The sequence below is a fragment of the Sander vitreus genome, chromosome 23, assembly GCF_031162955.1.
Source record: "Sander vitreus isolate 19-12246 chromosome 23, sanVit1, whole genome shotgun sequence".
NCBI classification, from domain to species: Eukaryota; Metazoa; Chordata; class Actinopteri; order Perciformes; family Percidae; genus Sander; species Sander vitreus.
In genome coordinates this window covers 6,643,239-6,667,002 of record NC_135877.1, presented here as the reverse complement: position 1 = coordinate 6,667,002, position 23,764 = coordinate 6,643,239, and the positions used below count along the sequence as shown (strand labels likewise).

The 23,764-nt window shown below is 40.4% G+C and overlaps 1 protein-coding gene across 5 annotated transcripts in view; it reads right to left on the bottom strand.

Annotated features, from left to right (window-relative positions):
* Positions 1-23,764, bottom strand: part of rerg (RAS-like, estrogen-regulated, growth inhibitor) — a 47,314-nt gene that overhangs the window by 4,741 nt on the left and 18,809 nt on the right. For 4 of the 5 annotated variants that reach the window (XM_078242733.1, XM_078242735.1, XM_078242732.1 and 1 more), the window contains exons 3-4: positions 8,487-8,543; positions 676-749 (exon numbers count right to left, since the gene is read on the bottom strand). In XM_078242733.1, coding sequence (XP_078098859.1) covers positions 676-749; positions 8,487-8,543 — 131 coding nt within the window. The remainder of the gene's footprint in view (positions 1-675; positions 750-8,486; positions 8,544-23,764) is intronic. The other variant, XM_078242737.1, reaches the window with a different exon arrangement.

The window sequence follows — 23,764 nt, the reverse complement described above, 5'->3', positions numbered from 1 at the left end:
ACATATTGTTGTCTCTCTGATAGGTAGTTCTTAAACCAATTACATACATTAATATCAAAGCCAATATTATGTAACAAACAAATTATATTATGTAAGAGCAGGCAATGATCTACTGTGTCAAAAACTTTGGAAAGATCATGATACCTCAGCATTCAAGCTGCTTGGAAACAAGTTGAGCCCTTTCACTATTCGTTAAGAAATATAAAAGTTAAACTCTTAATTTTGTTTTCCATTCTTTTTACTGGGAAACACATACTACTTTGTTGTTATAGAAGTAAGCAGTTACTTGGAGAAAGTCTGGAAGAAGAGGGGAAAAGGCCTTTTATCAAGATTCCTTTTTTTCTGCTATAGGGTGTCACAATGTATTTAAAATATTACTTATATGTTTGAAAGTTTATAGAGATACATATAATGTAATATGTGTTTTTCTTTTGGTTTTGTGCATGTGTTACTGGAAGATACCTTTTGATAGCTATGTTTTTTTAATCCCAAATGGGATGGACCAAATGTGTGAGTCAGAGTTGACTAAGGGTTAGAGTTGATTCAGGGTTCGAGTTATAATCAGAGCTGAGTTGAAGATTGTGTAAGAGAACTCAAGTCTTTGTTTCTGTTTTGACTTCCTGAATACAAATATGGACACAGGTTTGGATTAGGGTTAGGGATCATTTGGCTCACCTGCCCTGCAGTGTCCAGGATATCCATGGTGACAACCTCATCGTCAATGTTGGCTTGATGACGATATGTTGATTCTGTAAGACACAAAAGACACAAAGTTTATCCAGTTTTTAGAAATGAATTCCAATGTGAATATTAACTTTGCCAACAACCCTGCCCTCTTGTCCTTTGCTTCAAGTGTGTACTGCTTCCTAGAATGATACAGCCTGACCAAATGCACCTGGCTTCAAAACCTCCCTTCAGAGACCTATATGTAATTATGGACATCGTTTTTCTGGGCTAATAGTGGTCAAAACAAGGAGAGACATGCTGCCCTCTGCATGGCTCAGACAGACACTGCATTGTTTAAAAGGGACGTTACGTTACCATTTTTCCTTTTTCTATTTCACCATTATCTCTACCTCTAGCTGGTTTAAAAAGCAGGATAAGAGCTTCTTATTCCTGGCACAGGACCACAGGTGTGAACTGTGGCTGTGACCTTTCATTCTACCTTGAACAGCAATGGTGTTATCTGCCTGAATTGCACCCTTGTAAAAATCCCATCTGTGTAAACACCTTCCAGAGAGCACTGAAGCCCCTGAAATCCTTCTTGTAAAGAGACAGAGATTCTGAAAGATTTTGCTGTCATCTTAACCAGAGGGCCAGCACTTTCTCAAAGCTTTTTGACTTTATGAATCAAGTCTTGCAATTGCTTTCAGCTTGTGACTAATGTACGGCCTGCCCTGCTAGTTCTTGATGTATGGTGTTTTTGTAAAGGGAAAATATTAGAGGCAAGTCAAGCTATCAATATTAGAAAAATTCACCAGACTTCCATATTTTCTTTAGAATTACTACATCTCATTCCTTGCACTGATTATTAAACTGGTAAAGTGTCGGAAGAGCTACAACTTAGTGTGTCATGTCGCATACGACATGACTATGCAACTAAGGCTAAATCTACACTATCTTTTGCTAAGTTTACACCTTGTGTCCACAATACTGCAGTGTTGCCGAGCCCCTGAAACGGAGACATTTGGAAACACTGCTGACCCCGTTTTTGTTTTGAAAAATAAGGGGTTGCTTTGTTGTCTGGACAGGCACACGGAGACCTTTTGGAAATGACGACGCACATCAAGTCTGTCTTATCGGTTAGGTAGGCTTACATACCGTTCAGTAACAGTTCCACCTCATTGTCGGTCCAAGCAAATAAATCCCGGTCTTACTTTTCGCCATTGTTGTTCTTTCTCCAAAGTATTTTCTGTATTTTCAACTTATACATCCATAATTTTCAACCGCAAAGTAACATCAGACAATCTGCCTCCTGTTTACACCGGCACACGCATGCCCAGTGTATGTGAATGGTCATGTGATATGCGTTGTCAAACATGTTAATATGGACAGGGTTTAGTTCTGCTGTTAAAACTCTCGTGTGGACGGGGATCGTTTTAAACGTTTTTAATCGTTTTAAACGCCTTAAAAATAAAAAGCTTAGATGTAGCTAAAACCATTCCGTGGGCCATAGCATTTTAGGCACTATATTTCTTGTTTATGCTCCCAAATGTAATAAATATGTAGAGTGAATATATTGTCTGTGCGGAAAGATCTTTGAGACTTTTACTACTAATACTACTTCCACATCAGAACTCGATAACAAAGTAGTGCTGGGAAGTAGTGCTATGTTGCCTCGGTATATCCGGGTCTGAACAATTAATCAATTCTCAAACTTTGAAATGACCTTTTTCCCTTCATGACTAAATTGATAGATTGGTACCAGATGTAGTCAAATAGCTCAGCGATAAGTTCAAAAACACAAACAATTTTACTAAGAACCTGTCAAAAAGATGTTCAGATACTCATTGAAAAAGATATCTGATATAGCAGATTTGGAGCTTGTTGTTGCTCTAGTCTCTGCACGTCCATCCCGCTGTGTCCCAGGTGCGCTCACCTCTCCGGGGAATAAACTGCATCCTGTGACGTCAATGAAATGTCACAGAGAGCCAGAGGTGGAAGTAGAGTGGGGATTTATAGCTGTTTGGCTGGAGGCATGAGGAGCATCTGTGAGGAGGAGAACCAGAGTCTAACACAGTGACTCGTGGGACAGACTATTTCAGGAGTCATCACTCTACCAGCTGCAAACCACCTAATCTGTCCACGTCCACCTTTCTGTGTATTTGTTGCTAAATGCACTGACATGGGGCAGGGCTGGGATGAATTAACCAGCCCCACCCTCCCAACTAATGGTCTTTGAGAGAAACAAAAGCAGTAATTTTCCTGGCAGCAAGCAATTCTTCCCTCATAATTTAAAACCCCTTAATGCCTGAGGGCTGTTTTGGCAGAAGGAAGAAGGAGAAAGTGTCACGCCAGACTCGAAGTGTCGAAACTGGAAACCGAATCCAGTTTGTTGATATAGCTTGTAAAATCGTTCTGCTCTTACACATGCTTTACAGTACTTTATTTCCAAAATGTTCATACCAGAAATTCCCTCTGCACCATGTGATACAATATTAAGCACTGGTTGTGATGCCAAACTACAGTAGAAGTAGCAGAGTTAATTTCTATGTGCCAAGGGTGATTAGATTATGTAACTGGATGGTGTGCAGAGACAGACATTTATAACGCAATGTATTATGGCCATCTGCATTCTGAACAGCTACCGTTTCTACCGTGTTAGAGATCCAACTGATCATCTTGTAACAAAGTCTGCAGATGTTTTAGCACAAGTCTAATCATTACTTATGCACATATTCATGTCTTTTTGCATCATTGAAACAAGCCGAATCCCACAGTTTACCACATTATCAACCTTCTTTGCTGACGTAGCGTCGGCTAAGTCACCCACCGGTGTCTAAAAGAACATTTGATTCCTGGATTTGTTTGGATTTGGACTAGCTCCTATCTTGGCACTATCACTAGAGCCCGGAAATGCAAATTTCCGGGCTCAAAAGCATAACTTAGTCTTAATGTTTTTTAAAGAAAGTATCAATTTTAAAGTTGCCACCAAGACGCACATTAGAAGAAAAATAAAGTTGCTACTAAGACCCTAACAGTAGAATTGTAACCTTGTAGAATGTGTATTTCACTTTCTGAATAGATTTCAATATAGTTGGAGACTTTAGAGCAAACTGTTAGTTGTATTGGGGCACTTGGCACACAGCTCATCCAGCGTCTCTAACTACCAGTAATAATGAAAAGACACGGTGTCAGATGTCTCTTCTTCCTGGAAAGTAGCAGAAATCTAACGATAATCAATACACCTGACTTGCTTTTTTGTTAGATTTAAATTGTCTATTCCAGTTCCTTTTGTCATTTCCCCCTTTTGTGTGATTTTGTGAGTGTAGTGTCTGGTTCAAGGACACAGCAAGAGTGTCTGTCTTGAATTTCTCACAACAGAGACCTTACTGTTTGTCCTTGCTTCCCGTTGCCCTTCAACATGTATGAGTGTTTTCTGGAAAGGATTGTGTTGTCCATGTTCTATAATTTTTCTAATAAGGGGCTCAGCCGTCTATAGTAGGAGGAACTTCACATTTACTTGGGCCAGCTGATGTGCTTTGGGTGCTTGCCTTTAGTTTAGAGACAACTTTGCTTGAGCAGACCCAGGACATGCTGGAGTAACGATGGGCAAATTGTGTGCAAAGTACAGATGAATGTGTGCTAATCTGACTCTTTGCTTTTTATGAAACTCCACAAAAACAAAACCCTCCATGGCACATAATTGCCTAGCCCTCCATTGAAAGGACTACATTTCCCAGCAGGCCTGGGAACACCAGTGATTCCTCATTGTCCTCAACAACTGAGCTTGCTTATGACCCTGATCGCAATGAATAGGTAGATTATAAATTGGTGAGCTGTAGACACTGGAAGGCATATTGAAATGGATTAAGTGCAGCCCACATTTGGCAGTAATTTTGCATTTTTACGACCAGCGCTCTGCACGCATAAGCCCCACCTGTGTGATGTGCCCATAATAGGGTTTTAATAACCTTCATGGGCAATTTCAGCCAGGCAGTCTGATTGATCACAGACACCCTCCAACTGTGCTTTTATTCCCGTTAATACACCTCAAGCTGTGCTTTCTTGGTTGTGATGCCAACTCTTGTGGTAATCAAGGAGGCAGTTATCGCTCTTCTCTGCTTTTTTTTTTGTTTATGCTAAACCATGTGCACTATTTGAAGTTAAAGCGTAACTCTCGCCAAAATGCAACCTAGGGTCTTTTTGTGAATATACCCGAGTCAAACCTTAGTTTAAAAGCATAATTAGGACAGAAGCGCCACTTTTAAGATTCACCGTATTCTCGTTTTCGGTCAAATGGCCTTTTGAATGGGAGTGCTAGGGGCAATACTATGATAGCATCAAATTCGCTATTTTTAAAACACTAAGAAGGCTCGACACAACTTTGCTCGAAGTATTACCAGGGGCTCTATACATGAACTCCAGCATTGAGAACATTGTTTGTGTACACAGTTTACTCTAGTTGTAACAACTCACATTAGCAGTTGTTGTTTCCGCTCTCCGCCATCTTGCCAGTCAAAAACAGTTGATCTCTGATTGCGACTCCATAGGAGGAAATGTCATTCTTATATGAGGCTCCTTTTTCAACTACAAGGTCAATATTGTGTTTCACTAACGACAAAACAACAAATTATCCGTGCATTTATATGGAACTAAGATTTAGGAGCTTTCCATCTTTACTCCCCTCCCTGTTAAGTTGCATTCGGAGATCAACACGTTTTGACTGGCAAGATGACGGCGACCGGAAAAAGCAACAGCTAAAGTGAGTTGTTCAAAACCTTTCTTTTTAGTAAACTCTGTGTACACAAACAATGTTGTCAATGCTGGAGTTCATGTGTAGAGCCCCTGGTGATACTTCGAGCAAAGTTAAATGTTGCGTCGAGCCTTCTTAGTGTTTTAAATAGAGATGTACCAATTACAATTTTCTAGGCCGATTCTTTTTTTTTTATTGAGTTTGACCAGCCGATACCGATTTTAGCCGAAATATAAATTACTCCTGGTGTGCGAAATTCACACCATCTAAAGTGTGACGTTATGGAAGAACCATTTCCTTCTTTTCACATCCAATATCCAACAAAAAGTATTTGATATATTTAGCAAACTAAACTTCTGTATGAAAACAGGTAATGGCAATAAAATAATATATAAATAACAGATAAACAAATAAAATAAATATAACTTTGCAGTATAAAGATATTTCTCAAAACACACACACACACACACACACAGGCCTATTGCAATCACTTGTACATCAATGGCAAGTTTTTCTTCTCAAACAGAAGCATTTCTGCTTTGTCACCAAATAAGTCTGTTTCTTCTCATCTGCCACATGTCCAGCCAGGCTAAACAAGCGCTCACTGTTTGAACGTCAACTCTAATGTTACCTGAAAACAGCGTGTAGTTCCTTTTTTTTAGCAAGTTTGCTTTATTTGTCATTGTGCATAAATATGAACAATACCAATGCTGTCAACGGGCTTATCTACTAACGTTAGCTACGGATGGTTACCCGCAAATAGACGGTAGCCTACCTCAGTTTGCCGTTACCTGAAAGAGACGATTTAACGTCACCGCTTATTTTACACACAGTTTAGCAACAAAACTAAACGCTGAGGGAAGATTACTAAGTTTTTTTAATGTTGGTTTTGAGCGGTATGCATCCCCACTAACCTGGAAAGCGTTTTAAACAGTAACGTTAATACAGCGTGTCGGAGGAATACAGTGTCTCCTGCAGCAGGGCGTCGGAGGCAGAGGGACCGCAGCGTTCGCTAACGTTAGCTTCTTGTCTCATCTGGGGTCTGATAAACAGTAAATTCATCAAAGTCAGTGTGCCCAACGCTATTTTCTGATAAACTGTAGCTGTCATATTTCACGGGACCCGCGTGAGTGCGGTTTTCATGTTCCAGTTGTTCAGCCTCAGAGGGGAGAGAGAGCGGCTGACCATTCACCTGAGATCAGTAGAGCAGACGGCTCTGCAGAGCCGTGTATAATTACGACTTTATGACATTTCATGAACAGCAGTGCGCCGCTGCTGCATTGCATATAGTGGAAACCCTGCGTGTGCACGTGTGATGCTGATGTTGCGCAATTTTAATCATGCGGTGCCAGCATAAAATCGGCACATGTCAGACTGACCGGCCGGTCGCCGGTCACGGCCAATCACGTGAAAATCGGCCGAATCCGGTCACCAGCCGGTCAATCGGTGCATCTCTAAAATAGCGATTTTGATGTGATCGTAGTAGTGCCCCTAGCACTCCCATTCAAAAGGCCATTTGACCGAAAAACGAGAATACGGTGAATTTTAAAAGTGGTGCTTCCGTCCTAAATATGCTTTTAAACAAAAGTTTGACTCGGGTACATTGACAAAAAGACCTTAGGTTGCATTTTGACGAGAGTTACGCTTTCATAAAGTACACATGTTGTATGAAGCTGGTACACACATTACCAATACACTACATTACAACAAAGCTATCCAGGGTATTATTGCTGTTCTATATCTTGAGGTAAGAAAATGAATCCATTTCTAATAACGGGTTAATAACAGGTACCTGTGTTCTGCCCTAAAGTTTTACTCTGACAAACAAAAACAAGTCATTCAATACCTGGAAAATAAGTATTCCTGTTTTGTCACCCTTGCAGCTAAAAGCACCTCAACAACCCGCAAGGCACATGTTGTGATGTGAAGCAGAGGGCGCAATGGCTATAAGGTTGCGATCATCATATTTGTTACATGAAGAGGTGATTGATTGAAAAAAGGGAAATGCTCCCAAATGTGGTAATTGCACTCTGCTGAGATGCTGCACCTTATGTCACTAAAAATAGATACGGTATTGGAGAGAGCACCATGTGAGCAATCCTGAGGCTCTGACCTGATGTGTACAGCCAGAAAAATTAAAACCACCTCTCATGTCTTTATGCCCCGTAATTACAGTGCAGGGAATTCGCTCAATCTGCATCAGTGTGTTAAAAGGCCAATTTTATATTGCTCTGATGAGAGCAGAATAAAACCTATTCTGCATTAAACCTGATTGCATCACTTGTGTGCTTTTGAAATAACCAAACCTAATTTAATTTACTGTATAATTGAATTAATTGAATTGACTTAATTTCTCCTATTTTCTATGCGATTTTTTTTTAAATTTTTTTTTATTTTTTATTTTTTTTAATTTGTATATAAATCTGTAAAGGAAAAGTTTAACATTTTGGTAAACATGCTTGTTCACCCTCTTGGCAAGAATTAGATGGAATTGATACCACTCAAACATCTGTATGCTAATGTTAAGATCTGGACCAGCCAACCACTTTACAAAGTTCCAACACAACTCTTTCCAGAAACCACCAATTGACATTTTTACACTTTTTGTACAGAAAACAAAGCATAAATGTAAATGGACTGTATTTATATAGCGCTTTTCTAGTCTTAACAACTCCTCAAAGCACTTTAACGTAGTACAGGAACCATTCAGCCACATTCATACACTGTGGCCAGGGATTAAACCACCAACCTTCTGACTAGTAGGCCAATCCAGCCCTTTGCCCCTGCTTCCAGTCTTTATGCTAAACTGTGTAACTGGTTGCCAGCGTTGGCTTCATATTTAGTAGACATAAGTGGCATCTATCTTCTCATCTAACTCTCAGCAGGAAGGCTAGTAATTCCCAAAATGTCAAACTATTACTTGAGAGAGAGAGAGAGAGCGAGAAGTAGTTGTTTCAGGAGTAGTATTGATGGCAACAGCAGCATTGCTGTAGTCACAGAAAAGGGGACAGCAGCAGCAGTAATGTTAGTACCAGTGAAACGTACCATAGAAACCGATATTTCATCTTACCAAGTGTTGGGTCGTACTCCCAGATGAAGCGTCTGGTCAGAAATCTCACCACCAAAGCTGCAGAGAACAACAAATTATAAAGTTCAGAATATGAAAACGGCACAAGAAAATAAATAGCAGGTTAGTCTTTATAGAATTTATTTTGAATTATAGGATTTTGTTATACCAGGGTTCCCGCGGGTCCTTAAAAAGTCTTAAAACGTTAAAATGAAATTAAGGTCATAAAATGTCTTAAATTTACTGTAAATTTGCTGTTATTTAATTTGCTGACCGTGTTTTTAAGATGATGGGGTAATTTGTCGCTGATGGTCACGGTGGTCTACCGTAAATCACCTTATGTGTTGTTTTTTGGGGTACCTCACCTTCGTAGCCATGTGTAGTCTTGTAGAGATGAAGCCTTGCAGCATTTTCAGGAGTTTTATGTTACGTTAGCTAGCTAGTGACGGTGGACGAGAATAGGTTTCGGGGGTGGTTGGAGTCGGCAGGAAACAACGAGGTGTAATTTATGCCGTAAGACTTGGGACCATGTGAGTGTTAGCCTTTGAATTCCAAATTAGCTTGCTAAAACAAACTAATACCTGGGTTGTTTAAAAAATTTCAGACCCCACTCGCTGCTTCTCAGCTGACGGCTTCGAGTGGTTTTGTATCGCCGCCAGAAACTCAAAGGGCAGAGGGGTTGTGGGTTCTTCAGACGGTAAGCCGACATGATTATACAACGTTTAACGTTATAAACAAAATAAAAGTTAGCTTTCGAGATCGTGTGATTTCGAATAAATACCGCTCATATTTACACAAAACTGCTTTGCTACCCCATTTTTTTTTTTTCCCCATTGACGGATTTAGCTCCTGTACGTTGTAGTTAACAATCTTATTAAAGACTCAATAAATTCTCTTTCCTGTCAAATATTTTTTTCAAGAAATTTTAGGTCTTAAACTATATTTGTGGTGGTCTTAAAAAGCATTAAATTTGACTTAAAAAATAGTGCAAGAACCCTGTATACTGCATATTGTCTTACTGTAAGTGTGGATTTTACTACATTAAAAAAAATAACTCAAAGTGCATGACCATAATTTAATAATAGGGCTGATTATATCAGGCTGTGGTCCTAAAATCCACATCCACTGACAACACATCTACTTCAATAGCTAATCAGCTGTGGATAACCACCAAGAGACCACAAGAGCCAAACCACTTCTCATCTAAACGCTAATAAAAGTTACAAGAAGCGTTCCAGATCATTAAGGCAAACAGCCTTCGGGATCAGTTCGTGAGCTGGTTCTCTTATACAGTCCCCTCCACATGTATTGGAACGGCAAGGCAAATTCCTTTGTTTTTGTTGTTCACTGAAGACATTTGGGTTTAAGATCAAAAGATGAGTATGATACAAGAGTTCAGAATTTCAGCTTTTATTTCCTGGTATTTACATCTAGATGTGTTAAACAACTTAGGACATATCACCGTTTGTTTGAACCCACCCATTTTTCAAGTGAGCAAAACGATTGGAACATGTGACTGGCGTGATGTTTCTTGTTGCCCAGGTGTTGCCTTTGAGGTTGATTGTTCAAACATTAAATAGCTCTGCATGACTAGTCTAAGTTTTTATCCTTGGTTTAAACCTATAAAGACTGCATTTCTTGTTAAAGAGGATAAACCAAAATGAAGACAAGCTGTCTATGGGAGAAAAGCAAGCCATTTTCAAGCTGTGAAAAGAAGGAAAATTGACCAGAGCCATTGGACAAACATTGGGCATAGCAAGCACAACAATTTGGAATGTCCTGAAAAAGAAAAACTACTGTCAAACAGGTCAGCCAAGGAAAACAACAGTAGTTGATGACAGAAATATTGTGAGAGCTGTGAAGAAAACCCCCAAAACATCACCAACGACCTCCGTAGTGCAGGGGTGACGGTATCACAATCCACTGTTCGAAGAAGACTCCGAGAGCAGAAATATAGAGGCCATACCACAAGATGCAAACCACTCATCAGCAGTAAGAATCGGAAGGCCAGATTGGAATTTGCAAAGAAGTACAGAGATGAGCCGCAAAAGTTCTGGAACACAATCTTACGGACTGATGAGACCAAGGTTAATCTCTACCAAAGTGATGGAAAGGCCAAAGTGTGGAGAAAGAAAGGAACTGCTTATGATCCGAATCATACTCATCTGTGAAGCATGGTGGAGGTAATGTCATGGCTTGGGCGTGCATGGCTGCTTCTGGAACAGGCTCATTCATATTCATTGATGATGTAACTGATGATGGTAGCAGCACAATGAATTCAGAAGTGTACAGAAACATTTTGTCTGCCAATTTACAGAGAAATGCATTCAAACTAATCGGGAGGAAGTTTATTATGCAGCAGGACAATGACCCAAAGCACACTGCCAACAAAACCAACCAACCAAAGGACTTCATCAGGGGGAAAAAGTGGAAGGTTTTAGACTAGCCAAGTCAATCACCTGACCTTAACCCAGTAGAGCATGCATTTCACCTCCTGAAGAGGAGACTGAAGGGAGAAACCCCCTGAAACAAACAAGAACTGAAAGAAGCTGCGGTAAAAGCCTGGAATAGCATCACAAATGAAGAATGCAACAGTTTGGTGATGTCGATGGGTCACAGGCTTGAGGCAGTTATTGCAAGCAAGGGTTATGCCACCAAATATTAAATGTTATTTACTTTAAGATTATTTGTTCCAATACTTTTGCTCACCTAAAAATGCTGTGGTCTAATACAAACAGTGATATGTCCTAAGTTGTTTAACACATCTAGATGTAAATACCAGGAAATAAAAGCTGAAATTCTGAACTCTTGTCTCATATTCATCTTTTGATCTTAAACCCAAATGTCTTCAGTGAACAACAAAAACAAAAGGAATTTGCCTTGCAGTTCTAATACTTTTGGAGGGGACTGTATGGGATTGTAAGCCTGCTCTCAACAGCATCAGCCTTCATCGCAAATAAACAAAATGGCATCAGCCAGCAGGCCAGTGACTCACTCTCTTAATGATTTACCATCAACAAGTAATCTGCCACACGGAAATGTTAATCTCCTTCATTCAGAGAGAATTAGGAGGCTATTACCTGTGTGTCACGCAGAGCTACAAACCAAACAGTCTGTGCTCTTTTCCAGAAAAAAACACCTGTAAACACTCATTTGAAACGTGGACTCTTTTGAGGAAAGTCTAGGAACTGCATAAAAACATTAATTCACCAATCAAAATGTGGCGGGTCTGTGGTACAGCTCGCACTTTGCTGTCTGTCCTAGCTGCACTTTGCCTGTTTCATTTAGAAGCCAAGATCCACTCTTCCATTTGATTTGTCGTATCAATAGGACTACACAAACCACCGTGCCTTCTCTGCTGCTTATTATACTATCAACATCCCGTGGTACTTGACAACCAAGCACTACATTGTAATCTCATTAAAGACACCAAGCATCGTGCTCCCCTTCAATCCCAAGGAAGTCACTGCAGGAGGTGTGTGCCTCAGTTATGTCGCAGTTTGGCTGAACGCTACAGCGTCCATTCCTTTAGTTGGATTAATGGCTAGGCATGATGCCACTGAGGCTCTCATATAATAGGCTACTTAATACAAGGCTTCACAGGCATAAGTAAATATGTATACAGTATGCAGCTATTTATTCTAATTTATTATTATTTCCGACCCTTGTGCTAAGCTAGGCTAACTGCCTCCTAGCTTGAGCTCCATACTGTTGATAAAGCTCAGTGGGCTTCATCTCATCTCACTCTTGGAAAGCAAATAAGCTATTTTCCCAAAAGGTCTACCTCCGTCTACCATGCCTGCATAAGACTACAGGTCTGTCTAAAGTCTGCTAACATTAGCCACTCTAAGGGTTGGTTTATGCTCGGTCAAACGTAGTTTGTAAGACGTGTGTAATCCAAAGTGTTTATAATTTAGTTGTTCCGAAAGGCATCACTCAAAGGCAAAGTGAAGAGCTGGTCGTACTATACCTTCCTAGACGTTTGCAGACCCGTAAAGGTTGTTCACACCTTCAATCTGTTTCTTTGCGGGAGCTGTCATGTGCCTGAGTGACTCCCTATGGTCCACTTGAGTCCAGGCGTGTATCTGTGTCCTCATGTCAAGTTACTGAGCTGCTGCTTTTAGCAAAGAGACAATGGGGAAAGAGCTTTGCCTTTTGAACTGGGGAAAAAAACCGATCCATCTTTGCCAGGCCTTTTTTTTCCACTCATAATTAGCCACGACAAGGAACGGGAAGAAAACCTATTATGTAAGCCAGAGTGTCCCTGTCACGTTTCATTTCGCTCCTGAAGAATTCAAGTCCAGCCTTTGAGCTCAGGGCAGTGTCTGATGATTATTGAGAGCCTGGTGCTCAAATGTTTCAATTGGTCTTTCACATGTGTGAAGTAAATGTGGAAAGCTTTTTTTTAATTTTATTTTATTTTTTTTAAAACAAGCCAAACCCTTTCTTCCTTTCTTTCTTTCTTTTACTTCACAATGTAACATCAGTTTGTCTATTCATTAGCATGAGTTTGGTGAATAGACGTAATACATAAGTACACAGACAGGCAGTAACATAGCTTAACATTTTCCCTTTGAAACAGCATGTTGTAACCCTGTTTAAGTTGTTTTTCTTCTGAAGTGTACCACATTTCTGTCTCTTTCCAAACACATTTAATGTGTTTTCAGGCAAAGGAAGAGTGTGTCATGCAACTTTCAATTATTCCCTGAATACACTTAAAGCAGAACAGCAGCAGATAATTTGTCATGCTGCTGAGAAGGCGGAGTGACATGCACGTTTCTTCTCCTGGCACATTTACTTCTCATGTTGCTGACTGAATTTCCCACTGACTGAGGTTATGTCGTGTTGTTTCTGCTACAGTGGCCTGGATTCCAGGTGGACAGAACAACCAATGGGGTGTGAAGTCTTTTCCTCATTAGAGGTAACTGTATCTCCTGCTTTTCACTGCCGCTAGAAGAAATGTACACATGGAAGAGAGGAGCCTTTGTGAACGTGCGTCAATATGGACATTGTGGCCCAGATTCTCTACAGGTTTGCAGAGGGCATAATGTGCTCTGTATCACCAAGCTGAAGGCAGGCGATTCACTGACTGTGTGCAGTGAGAGGAAAGCTGATAACGGTGCTAGTGTTTTTGCTCTTTTTTTTCCCGATTCAATTGAAGGCTTACTTTTGATTAAAATTGTATCACCTACAATTGGTAACAGACATTGTTTGCTCCAGTGATGAGGTTTCGGAGGACTTGTTTGTGCCACAATCTGATTTGCATACATTGCTTAATGAATGAAAATAAAACCCAGTGCTCTAAGCTCAGTCACAAAAAATGCACTAGACAACCCTTAAACACAAATGCTTCCCTTGGGTGGGGAAGCTGTTGAGAGCTGCATCATTTTTTAGATGCATATTTAACATTTCAAAATTGGTCTTTTAAAGTATGAGCCATTCTGAGTAGTTGCCAGTGTGCCTACAAGTAACAATTACCGGAGAATTGTACATACTAACGTGACAGTAGCACAAGTATAGAAGATGCATAAAGACAGGAAAACTCAAACAGAGCTTGGTGGAGGCAGAGCGAGACTACGTCACCTCTGTAGCTTGTTGAGTCAGGGCAATGCCGATAAAGTAGTCCCAAGTGTAATTACACTTTTCAAAACTCTACGCAGACAACACTCGCTGCAATATTATTATTTCATCATCTGACAACTCACAGAAACATATGTTTTAAAATGAAATAACCCCTACTTTCACCGCTTCATTATGGCTACAAGGACAACACAATGGCCAAGTCGCTGTTGGTGTGTATTCCCTGATACTCCTCCAACATGGCAGTGTCGCCTCCAACAGAGTGTGCTACATACTTACTGCATGTCTGCTAAACAAATGCCCTGTTGTGTTAATCTGAGCTGTTGCCATATAATATCTGGCATGCTGACTAAATCAATACCTTCTTGCTTTCTGGATCTGGGCTATTCAAATACTGCAGCTGAAGTCTGAGGAGAAAAAAACTGATGCAACTTTATCAAATTCTCCAGGCCAGACACAGCCCGCTTTGAGTGGATGGATGGATGGATGGATGGATGGATGGATGGATGGATGGAGGGAGGAGTGCCGAGTTTTTTAGATTGATGTCAAACCCATCGTCCGCGGGAGGTGTTTGCCAAAAGCCGCTTTTGTCCAAAGTGACGTAATCACATTAGCAGTAGAATGTTGTACTAATTGCAAACAAAGCAAGAGCAATTAATGGCGCCTATGGCCATGTTCTGTGTTACTCATTAAACAGTCTCTATTGATTCCCCACAGCTATCAGACGGACACCCACAGCTCTTTGGTTCCCTTGAGCCACAAAAATACTTCTTTAATGGAGGACAAGTAGAGCTCTCCCAGTGCTGTGCAGCTGCGGTCAAGTTTTGTACTTACTGTGTTCACTTCCCTTTACTGTAGGTCATGTCATACAGGCCAGTGGTGCAGATAAGTTTCGGAGGGGAAATGGTTAGACTGGGTCTGATTGGAAATTGAAAAAAAGAACTATTCTGACGTACACAGACTAAATATTTAGTCTGTTAATATTTTAGACCTAAATCGTACTTTTGAGATTTTGTAAAAAAAAATGTTTTAATTTTTGTAAAAATAGCTTTTTAAATTTGCAATAATTACAAAATCGAACTAAAAACCAAACCTTACTGCAGAAACTGTGCTGTTGCTGCTCATGTAATCGGTGACTGTAGAACTTGGTGTTGCACTTAAAGCATTGTCTGCCAGGAAGACATCCATTTATAGACGGCTTAAGCAAGATCGCTTACAACGGCATGTCAAGCGAAAGCTAGCTGGTGAGAGATAGCTATTCATAGCCTTAGTTAATCAAAAGCTACATTGACTTGATTTTCTCCTAGCTGTTGTCTCTAATTAAAAAATGGTTATTCAGTTAATTATTCCACATAAAATTAAAATATATGATACAAAATAAATGAGACAGTAGAGACTCCAGTCATGATGCAGATTAAAAACCTGAGCAGATCTCAGTAGCTTTTGACCATTGTGGAATTCATGCAATTTGGTGTGGCTAAGCCATTACATATTTAAATATATTAAATTGTAAATTAATGTATTAGGTTGACTCCAATATAAATACTAAGAGTGGTTGGACAAACGGAGACACAGAAAAACACATTGTGTTTGTAGGTGCTGTTTCCCCCGCGCATTCCATAAAGATGATCCATATGTGGCGTGCAGTATCTGCATTTTTTAGATATTACTGTGGCAATGTTTATTGGTGTAAAATAATCAGCCTAAAAAGCATAAATCCAGACATCCCATCTCTCTGTAGGTCAGTTTGCCAGCCTGAAACGTTTCAGCCTTATTTTGTCAGCTTCACTGCTTCTGTAGTAACTGCTCCCTGCCTTTTGTAGGACAGTATTGATGGTAAACGCCGTGTTCAATGCAGCGTTCGTACATTGATTTGCTTGTTGCATACTGTGCGGACTGAATGTTCTGTGCCTTCATGAATAACCTAATCTCTATTAAGCTGATGAGAGCTCAGAAATATTAAGAATGCAAGACATTTAAATGATTCATCAGTGACATGAAATCCCCAGTAGCATCTGATTTATACTAATTATGACGATGTGTTGGTTGATGTCACCAAAATAGTTGTAAATTTTCTCCTCTGCTGGCAGGAAACACCGTTGTCCTCATGAATAGAAGAGAGGTGAATCATTAACCAGACGAGCTGTTTCTCGGGTTTTATTGCATTTCTGTCAGAAGACATACAGACAATTGCTACCCTGCTGTCCTGTGGCAGATGAGAAGCTACAATTTCCACCCACAATGGGGCCCTGAATGCTTGTAGGAGGGAGGATTTTTGAAAAGTTAAGTTAACAGGAGTCTTCTGCCATTTAATCTATGCCATTAAAATTCCCTACATCTTAGACTGCAAAACACAATTGACATTTTTGTTCCAATTATGTCAAATAGCTTGAGATTGAGAGACTCATTACTAGGGTTGGGCATCGAGAAACGATTCCTACTTGGAATCGTTTAAAAAAAAAATTACGATTCCAGTGGAATCGTTTCTTTATTGGAATCGTTTAGAATCGTTTGGAGGATTTGGTTTCAAATCTGATCATGGGTTCCAAATTTAACATGCGCACGTTTTGGTTTCCATAGCGGCCAGGCACTTGTTGTGTTGCAGCCTTGGAGCACAGTCAGCAGCGCTCTAGTGTGGCTTTATTTTACAATGAAAAAGCCCTGTAAAACTGCAAACCACCATTGAATCAAAATAAAACTTTCCTCTTTTTTGTGAAATAAGCATGTGACCTGTTTCAACTCCACCCCTCAAAGAATCGGAATCGATAAGAACCGGAATCGAAAGGAAAAATTGGAATCAGAATCGTTAAAATCCAAACGATGCCCAACCCTACTCGTTACTATCTTAAATGATAATGCAATTACTTTTTGTAGCACGCCCTCATCTCTAATCAATAGCCTCACCACTTATTAGCAGAGATGCTGAGGCAGGCTTATAGATTACGCCACTTTGTGCACTGATTATTTATTGATGATTCCCTGCAAATCCGCTTAGCAGTTAAAAGGAAGTGAGAAAATTAGGACACTATAGTTCTGTGGCTTTGCACAGCCAGTTTTATCCCAGCTCGAACATTAATCCTGAACATCTGTATAGCTTTAGCATTTATCCAAGGTACTGGACTAAATCTTTTCCACTGAAGTTTATTGAGGGAAACAAGTAAGTAAGTACATAGAGTTTCATTTATATAGCACCTCTAAAAACCTAGGTTAGAGTGCTTTACAAAAGATAAAAGGTTGAAAGAACAAAAGACGAGTACAACAAAAACATTACAACAGACAAAAAGAGGCATCGTTACTCAAAATCGTGCACATAACTCAAACACAAAAACATTTAGAAAAGAAATGGATCTTCAGCTGAGATCTAAAACAATCGAGAGTTTGCTGACCTGAGTCCCAGGGAGAGACTGTTCCACAGCCTGGGACCCAGTACCGCAAACGCAAAGTCCCCTCGTGTTTTCAGTCTTGTACGAGGTACATCTAGCAGGCCTTGTTCAGAGGACCTGAGTGGCCTAGCAGAGGTGTACAGCATTAGTAGTTCACTAATATACTCTGAAGCAAGAGCACTCAAAGCCATATACTGTCGATGAGGAGGATGATCTTGTATTGAATCCTAATCGGAAGCCAGTGAAGACGCATCAGAACTGGGGTGATGTGAGAGCGACATGAGGTCTTAGTGAGTAGTCTGGCTGCAGAGTTTCAGACTAACTGTATTTGGTTAACAGTGTCTTGGCTTAGTCAGGAATAAAGAGCATTACAACAGTCTAAGCAGTCAAAGAGTCTAAGAGTCAAAAGTGGAGTCAAGGTTGGTGGCCAATGAACCGAGGGGTTGGAGGATGTTAGTGGAGACCTGATCTGGGGCGAAAATCAGAGCTACACTTTTATTGGATTTAATTAAAGAATGCGAAATCCAGTTACTAATCAACATGATGTGAACCAAAGGACAGACACAGGAGAATGTTGCTTCCAGAGTTCATACAGATTTATTCAACTTGTTTTATTAATGTGACAGATACAGTCACTTTAAATTACTGTGATAAATCTGTTGGAACGCTGGCGGCAGCGGCACATTCTCTTTTTGTCCATTATTTCTTGCATGATAAAGCAGATAGAAACATACTTTTACATATGTGTCTGTCTGAATTATTGGAAGCTCAGTTAGAATTTCCTTTCTGTGTAAATATACATCGTAGTATGGAAGTGTTTCTTGACACGCACAGAGAAGTGACGGCCCTTATTCAAGAAACAGGCAAACAAATTAGCTAAGTACCCAAACCACTTCCTAAACAGTAGGTCAGGTCACTGTTCCAGTCTCTGAGCTTTCCCAGAGTTCCTTTCACCACCGGTCTCTCCCTGGGGTACGTCTGCGTCCCTAACCACCAACGCCAAGCCTCTTTGGAATTGCTGGATAGACGTAAACCCGATTTGTCACTATACGGAAATTTCTAGGAGTCCCCACGGTGCCGGGGGAAGTATTCAATCTCTGTCTACTGCCAAATATAAATGAGATCAAGTCAGACATCTTATCATCTCTTCTCCTTTCCAGATCAGATTACAGCTCGCCAATCAGGCTCCATTCATATTTATTCTAGGATTTAACCAATACCCTTTTAAGAAGGGATGTGGGAAGTCTAAAGTGAGTACAGTAACAATAACACAAGGCAAACGTAAACATGTCATCTCCCACGATTCATGGCGTCCCTGTCTGGGCCAATTGGGATCAAATATTTCACTTTGTGTGAGCTGGGGTGCAGGGCAATTAAGCTTTGTGTAAGGAATGGCTTAACCAGTGTCTTTATTTGCTGTAATTAGCTACATTTGTTAGCAAGTCCTGCTAATTAAGCTTACTACAAACTGTAGTAACTGAGCTTTACTTAAGGCCAAAGATCCTGGTCATTTCTGGTACATCTGCTGTGTAGAATTCCCCACTGTGTTGAATTCAGTCTGGATGCTATCTAAGTTTAGGGTAACATTAGCAGTTTGTTATGCTACACTCCAGCAACCCCAGCCAATGGGGGAGTTAGACCCTTTTTTAAGATTATCCTTACAGCTTAAGAGTCAGCTGTAAACATTAAAGTCCGACAGTGATTTTAACCAACTTGCAGAGCTAACGCTTAATTAGCTAGCTAGCTACAGCTGATAAAAATCTGCCGGCGACTGTTGTCATCTCATTTGGCAAATACTCACCTGCTAGAAATGAGACCTGCTTTTGTCTACCTCTGTTTGAAATCATCTTACATCTGCCACTGTTGTCATTATAAACTGCATCGGAGCCATGTGACAATTGCTACATCTGTAGCAACAGTAACTAAAGGGGAAGGGGCTTAGCAAGCAATCAATAAAGCAATTAGCTATCTGCTTCACTCTGCTTTGTTGAGTCATTGCTTTCCGTGCTGCTTAGCTATGCCTCAGAAATTTGATTATCCATGTGACCCAGATGGAATTGAAAAAAATGCAACTTGATACAGCTTTTTACCGTTCACACTGATCAGAAAACAACAGATGTGAGTAACTTGCATCCATGAGGAACAATATCTTTTCTCAAAATACAAAACCAGTACTTCAAGAAATCTCACAGTCTCTCTTCTCCTGATCATATTACAGTTTGCCAATTATCAACACATGACTCATCCCTTTTCTTCTCCATGCCTGTAAACTCATTAGTGACTAAGATTTGCAGGTTTCTGGTTATTATACACCATTGGAATTAATGAGATGTGGGGCATATTCAGAGCAACTGCTCCTCTCAGAATGTTAAACCAGCTTTCCATTTACTGCCATGCTTTAATAGCCATTAGCTATGGGCCTAATTAATAATTAGGCCTATCTTCGTAAACAAATTGCATGTTTTAAATAAACAACCCAAGGTTTTGCGCTGAGGGGTTTTGTATGAACCTGCACTTACCAATTTCCATCTGATATCCCAACTCGTCCAATAAAAAAGAACAAATACATGACCACTTGAGTTGCTGTGAAAATGAATCCATCTCTCTTAATTTAAGTGTGAGCAGCCTCCAGTTTTAGGCTAGCAGACCGCCTACCATTCAAATTTGTTGTGCAATAAACACATTCTCTGCGTCGTAAAATAGCATTTTAGCTGCTAGATCGGATTTGCCACCTCAAGCCAAGTTCTCATAATAAATCAAACTGCAATTAAGCCATCAGGCGCAGTGTGTTACTCTATAAATCTCTAATGTTGAGGGACGTCCTACAATCATGAGCAGTGTAATTAGTTTTGCTGGTATTGTTCGTAAAACAAAGACAATCTTTGCATTGTTCTGACAGATTGGTAGAAAATGAACAGAGCACTGGAATTTGGATTGCCTTATACATATACATGTATAATTAAAGACATGTATGATACTGGTAGTTATATTTTAAATTGTATAAATCATATTAACTATGATTAGAAATTACTTAGACATATTGTACACTACCTGTTCAGCACCAAACTGCAGACAGACAAAGTTGGCAACTAGCTACTAAACAAAGTGGGTCATTTAGCTGCTGAAGAGCCAAATATTTTAATATAAGGAGTTGGTGGAGACCGATAATAGAGAGTTGTTTGCTGACACGCTAATATTAACAATAACAAATCATAATTTTTCACTGTCTTAGGCATTTAATGTCTTTGTGGCGAAACGACTGAAAATCTCTACCCTGTGTGTGTGTGTGTGTGTGTGTGTGTGTTCAGGATTACTACTGCATATGTGATAAAAGATGCCTAAAGCCTTTTGTGATGACTATTTGTTTTGAAATCTGATAAATTGCCTCAAGTAGTGGTCACTTGGTCGGTTGAGTCTGAAGACTGCAACTTTGAAAAAGAATTGGATGGTCTGCTGTTGTTAGCCAGTAAGAGTCCGTACTGCGATTCCTCCACGTTTCTTTTGATAATAACTACACTGAGCTCCACATGAGATTTGACTCGCATAATGAAATTATTTATGTCCTCCAAGTAGTTCCATCACTGGGAAATGAAGTTTACCACAGGCGATAGACAACATCATATAAGCACATCATAGATTTTATTTTAATTCTCATGTAACTTAATTACATTGGTAAATGCTATTGAATGGATTGATTAGCAGTTTACTTTATTTCAGCAGTTTGAGTTTCAAAACTAAATTACTTCTTTCAAATTAAAAGTTTGTGGAGAGGAACAGTTCAGAGGATCACAACAACATATGGTAAACATAGCCAAACTGCATCAAGAAAGAGAGAAACAAAAACGAGTACAAGTTGAAGCTAACCGTGGGAGCTGTGACGAACAAGCTGTTTTTTTGGAGCATGACAAATACTGATAATTGTCATGCAGCCAGTTTTTTTTGCATTGCTGACTCACTCACTTCAAGCTCAAAGTTGTTTGCTCACCCTCTGAAAAGCATTAGTGCGCCTTCGGCTTTTTTTAATTAGCCTCTGCTTGAATACACTTTGCCGTCGCACTAGGAAAATGGATGTCTCTTTGTTTGAACACAAGTCACTGTATGTATCAAGTTTACTTTGAACGACAGTAAAGGTTAGACCAACTCCCCTCCACTTTGGACGAGCTCCATGACCACACAATGGCAGAGAGAGACAGTCATTCTCCCCAGGGCCCCCCGCCTCTGCCAAAATGGGACACCAGGGAGTCTTTGATTTCACATCTCTGAAGATGCAAAAGGACAGAAGATCGCAGTTGTGGGGTTAGAACGGCAAGGGCGTGAGCATTTTAACACCGCATTCATCCCTTTAATTTAGTCTCCAACAATAGCATCACAGCGCTATTCATCGAGAGCCATCTGTGAGACCGATGAGGGCCGAGATGCTGTTGCAACCACACCTTAGAGAGAGATCTTCACTGTGATTACACATATGAAGGTGAAGCTCTGTGTACAAAGAGTAGCTGGGGAAAAGGTGAAGTACATTTTTTTTCACCCTGAAGAACCTGGGTATTGAAGCTTTTAAAAAATGGCCTTGTTCACACTGCAGCTACAGTAAACATCGCAGAGTATAAAAGGAAATGTTCACGTCATCACTGTAGACATTTTTTCATCGTGTTACTTAGAGGTTTTTCAAACTCTGGCTTAGAAAATCAGTTTTTTACCTTTTTTACAATACCTAGTTTCCACCAGTGCTTCTAGTAAACTGAACATGTGAAGCTGGGTTGGAAGTAATGTTTAACTCTTGTCTATTGTCCTGATGGCACCAATGCTGACCTTGTTTTAATGTGAGGACAGTCTTGACTGATCCTGTTTTTTTGCAGGATTGTGAGGTCGTTGTCATGTGGACAGAAACTGAGTCTGCGTAGGCTGTGACAATGTGCCATCACTCACTGATACTGAAGGGTTGTTCGAGGGAATCTCTCAACCTTGTAATGCCTTCCGGAAGACATGAATGAATGTATGCAGAGTAAAGCTTAAAATTGAAGTTTGATTTACAGGAAAGCAGAAAGCATAACTGATCTAAATAGAAAAAAAAAGAGTTTGAGGTGGGAGAGAACAGTGTTGAATAAATCAAATATCGCTGGAAGTGTCCCTGAATATTAAATGTTCACCTGAATCTCAGCTGATAATGTGCCTTCAGAAGCAAATAAAAGAAATACGTAATGGCTCTATTATGAAATTTTAAAACTGCTGCTGATGTCCAGAGAGTAAGGTTGTTAAAAGCAAGGCAGTAAATAACCAGCGATGACTCACACATTGGACAAAGATAGCGGCGGAGTACACGGGTGGTGAACGGACAACATGTGGGGGCTGAGGAGAGTCAAAAGGTGTGCTCCTAAAATAATTCAACAGAAGACATAAACACGACCACTCGTGAAGCCCACCTTCCTGTGACACAGTCATTTCCCTTTATGGCTACACTGCGTCTTTGTGTGTGTCAAGGGAATTCATTTGCTGATATTTATACTGTCTAGAGGCACAAATAATTGGCTACCAGCGACTCCACTCCAGAAATACATCCTTTCTTCAGTTAAGCCTGCGTGTGTGCCAGGTGAATAGAAACACTGTGGGGAGGTTTGGAAACTGAAAGATGGCCTTTAGAGAGCTCAAAGAGATGAGGTGAATGGCAAAGACACCCTGATCCTTTCTAAGGACAAAAAGCTTGGGGCAGCAGATGCTGCGTTCAGGAGAGGAGGAGGAAGTGGAGGAGGATGGAGCAAGATGAGCACAGTATGGGCACGCAGAGGGAATTCAGGTTATCTGACAGTTTAATGAAGCCTCAGAGCTGTAAGGCTGCAGTAACACAGGGACTGATTGCGTCTACCTGCCATTCAAAAAGTGCTGCTCTTTTGTCGACTATTGTTGTAGGTGAAATAAAAAAACATGCAATTTATACCTGGTCTGTGTCTCAAACAAGGATCCTGGTGAGTGCTGAGTTTAGTCAGAGGCTGTCAGTTGCTAGCTATCTTACAGTTAACAGCTGGTAGATTACAGAGCATGTGAGCGTGAGGATTTTGGATGGAGCGCAGAGCGGATTTTTAAAATGTTGGAGTGTCCATTTATCTCCACCGCTCTAACTTTGCTCACTTTGAAGCATGCCCGAGCCCGTCTCTGTATTACAGCAGTGCACTACATGCAGATGAAAGGCGCCCTCTCCACGCCACCAGTGCCTGTCATCTAGCGGACGTTTTGCTGCAGGAGCTCCAGGCATGAAGGGAGGGTGGGCGCCGTTCATCTGATAAATACAACGCAGCTTCTTTTTTATTTTTGCGCGAGAGATTT